Source organism: Rissa tridactyla, chromosome 6, assembly GCF_028500815.1.
Source record: "Rissa tridactyla isolate bRisTri1 chromosome 6, bRisTri1.patW.cur.20221130, whole genome shotgun sequence".
NCBI classification, from domain to species: Eukaryota; Metazoa; Chordata; class Aves; order Charadriiformes; family Laridae; genus Rissa; species Rissa tridactyla.
Genome location: NC_071471.1, coordinates 61739265 through 61752334, shown reverse-complemented (window position 1 = coordinate 61752334; position 13070 = coordinate 61739265). Strand labels below are relative to the sequence as shown.

Genomic DNA, 13070 nt, shown 5'->3' with positions numbered 1-13070 from the left:
CCCAAGCTATTTCCCTGCTCTGTACTTACACAGCACTCAAACCACCCGAGTCCCATGTCTCGGGCCAGCATACGTAAATCCATGGTGCAGAGCAGAAGACAGACCAAGAAGATGGGAATCACGCCCGGGGAGAGGGCAGCCTGCAGCACAAACTCAACCAGGGTTCAAAACAATGGCCTGACAACGCGGCGTATTTTACCATGGGCCTGTCCTCTTTCATCTCCAGGATCCGCGACAGAGAAAACAACTGTTCTCTAATAAGATCAGACAATTTCCTTGCATTGCGTTCAGAATAAGCGCAAGCAAGAAGCCATCTTCAGAATAAATTCTTGAGAACTAATGTGCATAATCAAGGCATCTTTTCTACAAGCGAGAGATGCAAGAGCACCGTATAAACAAAAGGCTGCTCTACAAAATCCATCTATTTAAAATACTGTTTATTTGTGATTTAACATTAATTAGCATTACATCTATGAGCAATTTCAGATAACATTTATATATTTTCCACAGGACACAAGAGTTGGCTGGCTCATTCTTTATGCCAAAGCAAGTAAATAGAGGCATTAGCAAAAGGTGCAAATAGTTCACGGTTGCGTTTTAAAAAATATTTATGCACATTGCATTCATTTAGATATATTTTTTAAAAAGTTATGAAAAGCGTAGTTCACAGGTTACTGTTTCTACATATGTTGTAATACAACACAAATAATGTAGAACATAAAAAAACAAAGTAAGCAACTGAAAGTTTCCACTATGATTAAAAACACTGATTCCAGTATTTAGTGATAGCTAGAAAATTGTTTCCAGGATCCATTCCAACATTGCATTATCACACTTAACACGGTCAAAGCTTACCAGCCCCCAAACATGCTATAATCAACATTTTTGCATGCCAAACCACTCTCCAGCCATATTTAACAATTATATATTGTATAATATTTCAACCGGCAATTTGGGAATCACATGGATCTTTAAAATGTACGTTCTATTGCGATGACTGATTTACAGACAATTTGACACAGCGAAGAGAACCCTATGTTAATTTCTATGTTTATTTCTATGTTTAGTTTGTATTTACAATACAGTAAAAGTACTAAAATGACAATATCAGTAAAAATGAGTAAGTGGCAGTACCACCCTTACCCATGGCACTAGGCTCTGATTTGCTCTGGGTTCATCCAAAGGACAACACAGATTCATGAGACCCTTTTACAATTCAAATGAAAGTGAAGGAAAAAAAAAAAAAAGGAAGTGTTGCACTCTGTATGAATCCATACAAATTATTTAAAACATCTAATATGGAAATGTCACTTTGCTGATTTAATAAAAATATCCCACAATCCATATCATATATTTAAAAAAAATAATCACCAGACTTTTACTTTCTTTGTCTCCTCCTATTTTCTTACTATTTCACTTTCCCTTTTAACAGTTTTGTTTCCTTCATTTGGTTATGTTAAGAGATTATTTTTCTTCATTCATTAGCAATACCACGAGAGGAAAAAAAAACCCCACAAGTAATTTTTAAACATGAATCCAGTTCAATTTTATATGCTTTTATCTTTTGATTTCTAAGTCCCTGGATTCCTGAATTATATTTAAGTATACTCTAAACCAAGCATTCTTAAATACACTCTACTATTAAATGCTTGGTTCACATGCTTATAATACCTTTATACTGAATGGTATACAAACATTTGAACATATAAAATCTTCTTTTTGTTTTGCCAGTTAAACTAAATTATCAATGTTAAGTGTATAAAATCCCCTTTCTTGAAAAATAAGGGTTCCCCCCCCCCAACTGATAGAATAAAAAAGAAGTCTTCAAAAATTATATTTCACTAAAATGAAATATTTGGCAAAAAAGTTATTGAATGGAATTCTTTAGACATTTTGTATAATTCCAATAAACTTTCTCTTACACAGTTTTTCCCCTAATATTATGTGCCAGTGTATAATATTTCTATATGATCTAATCTTAAAAAGATTTAAAGGTGTGCTGTTAATATGCACCCACTCAAACAGGGGTACAGAAACATAAAATATATGGTCAGAATCACAATACAAAAATGTATGATCTGGTTACCAAATGAGACAGCAGTTTTAAAAGTCATATGATCACTCATCAGTAACTTTAATAAAGACTTTAAATGTACTGAAAAGTTTAAGGTCTGCAAAATACTCCAAGCAGAACTTGCTACTGCATACTGTGATGGTATTCCATCTTGCTATGACGGTAATTGAGCACCTGCCAGTGTAGTTCTACATTAAACTAATGAATGTTTCAAACCCTCATAGCAATTTTGGACACAGTTACGTGAGAGATGAATTAATTTTCAATTAACATAAAAGGTTTTTTTGTTTGGTTCTTTTTTTTAAAGCAAAACCTCTTCCAGTTCCTTTTTGTTTAGGTTAAAAGTCCAGTTACTGCACACCCCTAACGCTACGCTGTTAATGGTCAACTTAAACACTTAAAATGTGCAATGTCTCCTCACAACAGAACTGCACTTACGCTTCCACTTTCTCCTTCTTTTTACTCTTTTTCAGGAAAGATGGGGTGCGGAATTTCTTCTTCTTCTTTGATGGGGATTTGGAAGGTGACCCTTCAGGGGACAGGGCCTCTTCTATCTTTTCAGAGCTTTTAATCGTAATCTCTACGCTCTCCACAGTACTAGTGGTTAACTGACTGACCCTCTTGGTGAGATCTTCTTCCACGTCATGAGCATCTTCCTTGCCGTTCACCACCACAACTGGCAACTCCACAGATATTAGGTTAGCATTCTGGGTATAGAGATCTTCATGATTTTCTGAAAGAACAGACAATTTTGCAATTATTTATGTACACTATCATGCAAAAAAACCCAGTATTGAAACAAAGTCTGGACTGTGATCCAAAGAATGAAGCCCAAAGTGCTTAGATATGGGGCTTTTTTCCCCACTTTATTTGCACTCTTGCTTGTAAGCAGACAATACTGTGAAAGCGTCATTAAAGGAAAACAGGCCGAAAAAGCTAACCTTATCTCTGCCAGGTACATATACAGCTCAAGCTGTATACAGTATATGTAAAGACAGTCTACACAGCACATACATCTACAGTCTCAAGCACACTCAGAATTATGTTTTACTGCAAGAGACTAATTTATGAAAACACAGCCATTCCATACAGAAATCTTTGGAGAAGTAGCCTTTCAAAATGCCTTCTTAGACTCTGCTGCAAAAGTCTTAGGCAAAAACCCTAATCTTAACACTTTCAGTAAAATAAAAATATATATCTATTTCCTCCACCATATTAAGTTTCAGTATGCCTGTGTCATTTTCTGTTTGTGAGAATTATGTATTAGAAAAAATTGGGAAAAATAGTTTTCCGGACAGTCCCCAGCCAGACTTGGTAAAGGAGGGCTCTTTTTGGCTTAGTCGACTTCATGCAAGTGTAAGACTGCAACAGAAGAGTGGATGACTCAGGTTTTCAGGGCCATTGGCATGGTACAGAAATTGCATGGAATACCTTCTAATTTTTCTGGGACATTTTGCGGGGATTGAGTTTGTGACTGAATTTGTGACACAGATGAACCGTCATCTGAGAACAATTCCTGTTCAGCATCTGCAGGACAAGATTGGAATTAGTAGCCACGCAAAAGGCAAAAAAATCAAGCAAGAGTGTCAGTGCTAGTGCTACAAGACTTACAGCTCTGTTAGCATTGCATTGCTCATGCTGACAACATCAAGAAGTTAGAATACGCAGTTTAAACTCTATAGAATTATGTATTCACACATTTTATCTGCTAACAATCACTATATATATTAGTTCTTTAACAGAAAGCATTAAAAAGGGCGGCAGAGTTGCATTCCGGGTAGCATGCCCCGTGGTTTTATCTAGCCCTAAGTCACACAGTTTGCTGTTATCGTAAGCTATCATGCCCTGAATGTGGCATATAGCAATATTGTTTTATTACACAATATTAGTGAAGAAGAACGCATAGTAAGTGTTATTGCTAAAAAAAATATTCATTGACCCTGAATTAGTAATTCCCTATGGAATAGTAGAATTGGAAGAAGATGTAAAAAGTGAAAGTAGGTGAGTCTTGCACACTGTGAGAACAGAAGAAAAATTAAAGAAGCCAAGACCAAGCATCTCAGTAAACTTTTGCTCAGCTGGGCACAGACCTGAGCAACTTGATCTAACTTTGATATCAACTTTGCGGAGGAGGTAGGACTAAGATGACCTTCGTGGGCTCTTCCAACCTAAGTTATTCTATGATTCTGACAAAACCAGTCATCATGTTGAAGTGTGCTTTTGTCAACCCCGTTTCAGTGCGAACCTTTCATTGCTTTAATTCTAGCACTAACCAAAGTAAAAAAACCCAAAACATTTAACAAAAAATTCTACCATCTCAAGGAATGATTATTTCTAAAGTAGTTGCCAATAGTATATGCTAATAATTAACGTGTATGCATTTTTACAGTAGATCTTTTCAAACTAATAATGAACTCATCATTAAAATGTAAACCCCAACATTTAAAAACACACCACCTTCCAACCCTTGCTGCTTGCGCTCAATTGTTTTCTTGTACTCTTCCAGTTCCTTTTCTGTGAGATGGCTGAACGGGTTGGGTGGTGCCGGTGGTGCGTGCTCATCATCTTCAAATTGCATTGGCTGGAAAAGAGAAAACCACAAAATTTAACAGTTAAAAAAAACCGAAGCAGGCAAGCAAGATATACACAATTAATGTCGCTTTTTTTTGCCCGAAGTTTGGTGACACCAGATTGGCTGGGAATACAGAAGAAAAACACAGATGCATCCAGACTGAAAATGACCCTATTTAATAGGCATTCACACAGTAGTGAACAGACAGAGGTTTTACTCCATTAATATTAACAGCAGGCAAACTTACCATGCATATCTCCATTTGAAACTAACATTTTAAACCTCTGAAATGAAACACAACTAGAATGTATCACGCATCCAAAATTTGGAATTAAAATAATCACTTCTAACAAAGCATTTAGAAAGAAAGTGACCCAAACTGGTGTTTGAAAGACAGGCAGCCAAATAACCCAAAGATTTGTAAATCAATTAATTGTGTCCTACTCACTGGACTCGGCTTTTTATCCACAACAATCCCAGCGAGCAGCTGAGACTGTGGTCCTGCTGTCTTTAGGTCGTATCGGTTTTGCTCCCTTATCTATATAGAAAAAAATAAACCAGGTTAGAAACAGATATTTCTCTTTAATAAATCCTATACCCATCAGCTTTGCAAAGCCAGTAACACAGGCAGCAGTGAATGGCTGGAGGATCAAGCTTATGCTACTGAACCTAAAAATTAAGAACTCTCCTTTCAGCTCTGAATACACTGCATATGTTGTTTAGCCCTTTGAGTACTCCCGAATATCTGCCCTAGTCCCAGCTCTTGCACTTCATGCAAGCCACTATTTAAAAATAAGCACCAAGGAATAGTATGTGTCTCAACCTGTCCTCTCCATCCCCCCAAAATAAGTGTGATCACAAATGTTGGTAAAGTTTTTCCTTCTGTGAATACCTCATTATTTTTCCCCAGCCAACAGCCCCTAGCTTCACATTGTCAGTGCTTAAGAGACTGACAGATCAGATATAAATACAAATACAGATCAGATTAAAAAAAAAAAAATCTACTGCAGCAAAATAAGAATAAACTATCTACTGAGACAGTTACGTGCACGAATTTAAAAATCATTGTTTGGGACTAGTGTTATTAATCTCTAGATGATTAGAGGGTGCCTTTCCAGTTCTAGGGAAGGGTGTTGCTCCTTCTGACTCCAGTTCAGTCCCCATGGACACTGATATGATGCTCTCCAAGAAAGAAAGAAAAAAAAAAAAAGAAAGTAATCAAATGGAAAGCGCCCTGAATATCTGTTAATATAGTTATGCCTAGGGTGGAGTTATTTTGTCAGTCTGACAGTTAGAGTCTTATGTGCTGGAAGGGAAAAGCAGTGAGATATTTGTGTTTAGAGGAAGGTCCAACAATAACCTCCCATTTTCTTTTTTTTACTGCCATTAGGAAGCAGAGTGGACCACAGAAACTCCCGCTTAATAAGTGCTAGGAGAATTAATAGAGAACAGAGTGAGATTACAGTCCGAGATTGAATCATGCTGTAGATGACGCGCGGCAATTCGGTTCAAGTCAACACCTAATTATCCACTAAGTATAATGCTAAATAGCAGGGACTACCATTTCTGAACTATCATTTCCAGAGTTAATACTCATCCTTCATCAAACCATTGCATTCAAAATTTATATATATACACACATATATAGTGCGTATGTATCTACAGACTCCATGTATATCATACATTTAAATACATGCTTTTTTGTGCCAAAAATCACATACATCGTAAGAAACTCCTTAGTAAAATCTGAACATTAGAAAATGAAATTTTACTGCCGTGTTAAATAATTACTTGAACACATAATTTTATTTGGAAATGTTACAATTTTCATTTCATAACACTTCTTTTACCTTATTTCTCTTTTCCAATACTTCACTTGGGTTTGTGTTTAGAGGAACAAATTGGTTTGGATCTTCAATTTTGATTGGCGTTCCTCCACTAGTCTTGGAGGAGTCATCAGCTTTCATCCACTTTAAGGAAAAAAAAAAAAATTCTCAGTGTTGTCTTACTGTTATTACTGTTAAAAAGGAGATATAAAGAAAGGACTTTCTGACTTTATTCTCAATTCCACATGACACCCACAATATAATCCTGACTCCTTACAAGTTTGTAAGTTTTCCCAAGAGGATTTAAGTTGCCTTGAACAGGTATCATCAAGAATACTTTTTGTAAACACAGAAATATATTCCTGAAAAATGCAGCACTAACTAACTGTGTACTAATGAAGTCATATTTAGAAAGGATGATGCTTCCTAGTAACTGGCATAGAGATCCACCAGCTCCAGAGCCCTTGTTCATGCCATGAACTTCAACCGCTGCTAACCACACACTTTGTCTGGAGTTTTTTTTCCTTTGTAAGTAAGGTTTTACATCAGTTGCTGAGGGTGTTTCTCCAAAGTTTTAGAAACTCCATAGCCTGCCAGCAGGAGGAGCTGATGCATTTACAGTTGTACTATGCAACTGGGAGTAGCCCCGTGGCAAATAACATGTTCCATAGTCCCATGAGAGCCACCTCTCTCCAGGCTGGAAACACAGTGGAAGCACCTTAGTGAGACAAAGGAGGAGGAAAAATCTTGATCATCATTAGAAGTAGTAGAATGAACAGACTATTCGAAATCTTTTTTCAGCAGGCTCACAAACAGGGACAGGTAGAGACTAATTAGAGCTTGTGTCTCCCTTGTGTAGAGAACAACCCATGGGTTATTTAAAACCTTCCTATATTTGGTGGATAATTAATAGTACAAAAAGATACGGTAGAAAAAATGTTTTCTACTTCAGTAATCAGAAGAGCTAGTAACAACAAGGAAATCATTGCTAAATTTTAGCATGAACTGTTACTATTCCAAACTGAACCCCCTGCTGCCCCAAACAGAGGGGACCCTTAGTACTTATGTCATTAAATCTCCCAAAAGCCTGTTTTGATTTTCTTGGTAAAATTATTTGCTAATCCTGTTAAAGATTTCCTGCGCATAATTTACTTTCTCTCAAGTGTAAAAACCAAGCGACTGCCTAAAGTATCTACCTACCGTGATCTTAGTCCTGGGACTGGTTTCCCCGTTCCAGGACTCCTCAGGCACATTGACTTTCAAGTATGTGTTTGGAGAGTTCAGCCATCTTGTCTTTTCCCTCTGTTGCCTCTGCGCCAGGAATTTCAGGGGGGAAAGCGGGACTGTGTCATCTTCAAAGGAAAAGGCAGTCACAGTGGCTGGAATCTCAACATCACTTTTATGTCTGGGCTTTTCCCTGACTAATGGTTGCCTATAGGCATAGCCAGTTCTGTATCCCTACAGAGGAGGAAAAACAATGGAAAAATGATTTCAAAAAAATTAAAAGAAATAAAGCAATCAGAAAAATGTATCCAGAGAGAGCCATGGAAGTTTTGCGCTGCTCTATGTGCATTAAACAGGTCCGCTGAGCTCTACAGAGAATGGGCCAGTGGTGTCGTTCATCATTCATACTATTAATATTCAGGAACCCTGTTTAAAATACCCTGTACAGTAGCAGTTGAACAGGACCTCACTCACACTGCACCTTCCTCCCGTATTCGTGAATGTCTGACCAAATGACCTGCTCAGGTTGTGACCCAGGTAGCATTGGTGAGGACATTTATCTGACTTGAACAACAGCACATCCTAGTTCATGACACTCTCCCCTTCCTCACTCTATTTGTACTAAAGGCTGTTCATACTGCGGTGAAACAGACACTTCAAACAAATAATAAATTATCATCATCTTTCTTAATAGTAGAGTTGTTAACAAAATATAGAGGTAATCTTCCACGCCTACTTGCCAGGGTGTGATTAAAATTTATTATTACTATGAGGCCACTATAAAGAGCAAATACATTTGTGAGATGGGTTGAACAAAATTTAAGTTCAAAACATTATAAATTCTTATTAAGACAGAATACTACTGTCAGATACACTGACGTAACAAAAACTAAACTGAGCAGAAGGGATTTCGTATACACTAAAAGCTACTCCATCTTGATTTTCAACCTCACAAAGAAACAAGAAAAATAAACTAAAAAAAAAATAAATCATTTGCTTCACAGAGGCTAATCCTGCATTCAGCAGCTTACAAAGACTGTATGGACAATGCCATCCATGTGCTCTCACCAGGTTGTCCAGCATCCGCATGAGCGCTTCAAATTCTTGCTCCCCAACTTTCCATTTTTGTTGCGAAGCCATATTAACTCCACCTCCTCCGGTTGCTGCCACAGCATGTGTGGAAGGCTTGAACTTCTGCAGATCCAGTAGTAGGAGATTGTCTATCCCACCTGCTCCAGCTAATGCATGAACCTAGAGACATCAAGGAGTGCATTCCATTTGTGGAAAAGCTTTTGGATTCTCTTTATTTCTGAATTCACAGGAGAAACACTTAAACACATGCTGCAGTTATTTCTCATGCTGTTTTTTTTCTGTGTTAAAATGTATTAAATATATAGCAAGTGATTCTTATGGAAAGAATGATAACATCTGCTAATAATTGCACTTTAAAGGGATAGACTCAAACACTAGCTTTCAAGAGTACCTTAAAAAGGTCTTTCTACATCACCAGACAAAAAATTTTTCATTTTTATATACATTTCAAAATGAATGAGTGATTGAACTCAAAATGAATGGCAGGTGAGGGAGGAGAGGAAAGGAGTGGGAGACTGCCATTTGCACCTCCAAACACCTACTTGGGAGGACAGGATCACGGGGGTACTAGTAAGAGCAAAGTGATGAAATTTCTGGGGATGGGTTTAGGAGTTATGAAGGGCAAGGACGCTTTCGGTGGTCTCTCCCCACAGGTTATATACAGATAATACCTAGATACCTAGAGTAGGTAGCTAAAGTTAGCCAAAATAGAAACAACCCATTTTGGGACTCAAGTCATTTTTAAATATGCTACCCTCTACCATTGCTCCAAAGGCCTTTTGTTTATCTAATTTTACAGATCTTTGCGATCACAGGGAGAAGTTTCTTTCCTTGTCACAACATTCAGCTTTGATACATGAGCTGGATGTCGAGAGATCTTAAGTCACACTTCCAGATGCAGTGAGTACCACCGAATCTTATCATCTGACAGATCCCCTGCCTGAAGCTCACTCTTCACAGCACTCTACAAAACCTGTACCCTTCAGAGTGTAACACCACCAGTACTCACTCTAGGAAGAATGATACAGTATTTGTGCTGTTCCTTCTATGTTTTCTCGATTACTCCAATTTCCCTGACTTTGATCTGGTATATTATTACTGGATTCCACAATCCCAAATATTTTGTAATATTAGAGATCTTCCATCTGCGATATAATCTATAACTTAGCAACATAAGCATTTGAAATTAAATACAGATAAATTCTCTCTCACCTGTGTTTCACAGGCCAGTTGCACATTGAAAATATAGTGGAATGCTTCTTCCAGTGTCTCTCCTAGTGCTACCACACCATGGTTTCTCAAGACTAATACCTAGTAAATGAAGACACTAATGTTAAATGGTAGAAACTGGCGCAGTACATGAAAATTGTTTATGAAGAGCGTGAGTGGGGCTGAATACCTTGCAACTCGGTCCAAGAACTTTCTGAAGCTGAATTCTCTCTTCTTGTTCATCAAGAGATCCCTGGTAGTTGTAATAAGCAACATCTCCCAGAATCAGAGCTTCTTGTGATATGGGAAGGATGCCACACTTCATAGATGAAACCTGTTTCAAGAAAATGAAGTACTGATAATTAGAAAAGAATGACATTCTCAACCACCCAAGCCTTAGCAGGCTGTACATTGTATCTTTGCCAGGAGAGAGACAAACTCTCACTAGTGAAAGCTAAGAAACAATATATTTTTTTCCCGAGTCTAATTTGCAATAGGGTGACAGAGCTGCTGCCACCCAACCTAGGGACAGATTCATTATAAGAACACATAAATTATCCCAACTAAGTTAATTTTTGTGAATTTTATCCGTGTTTAATTCTCAGCATAAGCCTACTTAATGATTTTGCCTTCTTTCCCACATTTATAACTTCAAAAAGCTAATATAAAAGCCATTCCTTTTTTTGTCTGTAGTCAAGGAATGCACATATATGCATTTAATGTAAAATAATAAGATTTTATCTATTTATCTCAAACCAATTCTTTCAAGTCTCCTTACAGTTTTATCATTGTTATATAGACCATTTTAAACTTGTATGTTAACTATGACTTTTTAATAGTGAGGTAAATCCAAACTGAACATATAACTACTAATTAAGCCACTTAAAAATGGAGCTGCATAATGCAAATGATGATGTATACAGCACATTGTATGGCCTAAGATGCTATAAATTAAGCCTGTGTAAACTATATACTCTACAGCTGCCTCAACCTGAGTACAACTGTATCTGAGCATCAGTTTGTTCCTATCCATTTCACTGTGGTGGCCCAGCCTCCTACTCTGCTTATTTGACAACGTCGCACCTTTTTTTACTAGTATAGAGTCAATGTTAAAAAAACAACCAACCACCCAACCTGCTGTGAGCAAGGATTCAGATTCAGAGAGATGATCTAAGTTCATAAGGCAAACCTGTTTTCTTTTACTCTCTATGCTAGACAGAAGAAGACTTACAGCTGCTGTTGCCGGGGTATGTATGTGTATCACACATCTGACGTCAGGGCGCGTGGAGTAGATGGCCACATGTGGACTGAATCCTGCATTGTCAATACTTAGAGTCGTACTTCCCTGGTCAACTACATCTCCTAGGATGTTTACCTTAACCTGAAAAAGTCAAACAAAGGAACAATATTCAAAAAGTTTGTGACAACTGCCATTATCTGCAAACTACCCTCCCTTGGTGCCAAGTTTCCCCCAACATGTTTAGGGCTCAGAGCATGAAAAAAAAGTAGGAGAGCAGCCATGAATCTGCGTCTCAATAAACCATCCTGCTGTTCTAGCCCTTCATATTTATTGGAAGTCCAGCCATGGAATAAGTAAAAATAAGTCCCTAATACAACATATATTCCTCTTTGGTCTAGCTGACCTTTCCTTGTTGCTGACTTACAAAAATGAACTTTGTTAACATTTCCTACATTTTAAATAAGAAGAAAATTCAGTCTCTGAGAAATTTCCAATAAGAAAATTAAATGCATAGGGAATTTTCACTTTCATGGGAACATTAAAATAATAATTCCAGGATCAACAAAAAACAACAGCAAGGTCATATGAGGCCTTGTTCTCATGTTTGTATTTTGGTTCCGTGTTCACTGGTGTAATGCGATCACTCTCAATTTGCTACCCCTTCCAGCTGGATGTAGTTTCTTTACAGATACGTACTGACATGAAGAACATATGGCAGGTTCTGCACCAAAAGATGCATGATTTAGCAGCTCCTATTGCCTAAGTGCCAATCTGTAACTTCACCCAGCTCTTTTGTTAGGCCTGGGGAAGATTATTCAAGTTTATTTCCCCACTTGTAAAGATAAGAGCTGATTCTGCTAACACGACTCCTACAGAGTCATCTCATATGTATTAGCATATTGTCAGGTTATAAAAGGTTGCTGTTACACTGTGGCTATTTGATGAGCTGCAGCAGACAGGAAAACAAAACTTTGCTGCTCCACATTGAAGCAGAAGACAAAGCAACAGAAAGCAAAACTGAACCCCAAAAGAAATGCTGAGGACAAAGGATGCTAGTACCGAAATAGTTAATGAGCATTTAATCTGCTGGGTAAACATTAAAAAACAAATAACAGCATGATTATAGTTCAGAAGTCCATTTTAACAGCCACAAAAGTCTTTCAGAAAATAGGTTGAGCCTTGGTGGTTATTGCAGCAGGTGAATCACGTACCAAATTAGAAGCTGAGGCTTCAGAAAAGGACAGACCTCTTGGAATGATTAGAATATGGTCATGTTCTTTGCTTACTCTTACCTGCAAAGGAGGAAGAAAATGGATTACTGATCTATTTTTGAATTTATATTATTCAGAGGGAAAATTAATTTGAATGACTAGGTAAGACTCCAAATAAAAATTTTTATTCTCTAAAATACTTACTGTGATATAGGCATTTGGCAAATGTGCCCACCCGAACAAGTCAGCTAATCTATATAAACTGGCTAACTTGCAACGAGTAAGTTTTTCTCCCTTAACAAACGAGGAGGTATCTAAACCAGGTAGATCATTGATGGGTGTAATCATTCCATGGCCTGAAAAACAGATAAAAAAAGATGATGGCCAGTCAGACAATTAAATAACTTCTAGGTATGCTATGATCTTCCATAAGCAGTATATTTAGATTGTTAGCATAGCAGTACCAGCAATTATGAGACTGGAACTGCACTGCTAGGATTTCCAAGGTCTTTACTGAAACTGCTGTTTAGGACAGCAGGAACCATACCCCAAATTTAAGTCTTCATCTCTCTTTCAAAACATGAGAGAAGGAAAATACAAGTTTCCTTTGACGTACCACTTG

The 13070-nt window shown here is 37.5% G+C and overlaps 1 protein-coding gene across 6 annotated transcripts in view; it reads right to left on the bottom strand.

Annotated features, from left to right (window-relative positions):
• Positions 1–420: 420 nt before the first annotated feature.
• The window catches only part of ADD3 (adducin 3), a 100979-nt gene continuing 88329 nt past the window's right edge, over positions 421–13070 (bottom strand). For 5 of the 6 annotated variants that reach the window (XM_054204574.1, XM_054204575.1, XM_054204573.1 and 2 more), the window contains 12 exons: positions 12653–12804; positions 12449–12529; positions 11229–11378; positions 10188–10331; positions 10001–10099; positions 8765–8947; positions 7673–7930; positions 6497–6616; positions 5095–5184; positions 4532–4655; positions 3506–3601; positions 421–2807 (listed from right to left, as the gene is read on the bottom strand). In XM_054204574.1, coding sequence (XP_054060549.1) covers positions 2509–2807; positions 3506–3601; positions 4532–4655; positions 5095–5184; positions 6497–6616; positions 7673–7930; positions 8765–8947; positions 10001–10099; positions 10188–10331; positions 11229–11378; positions 12449–12529; positions 12653–12804 — 1796 coding nt within the window. In that variant the 3' untranslated portion in view covers positions 421–2508. The remainder of the gene's footprint in view (positions 2808–3505; positions 3602–4531; positions 4656–5094; positions 5185–6496; positions 6617–7672; positions 7931–8764; positions 8948–10000; positions 10100–10187; positions 10332–11228; positions 11379–12448; positions 12530–12652; positions 12805–13070) is intronic. The other variant, XM_054204576.1, reaches the window with a different exon arrangement.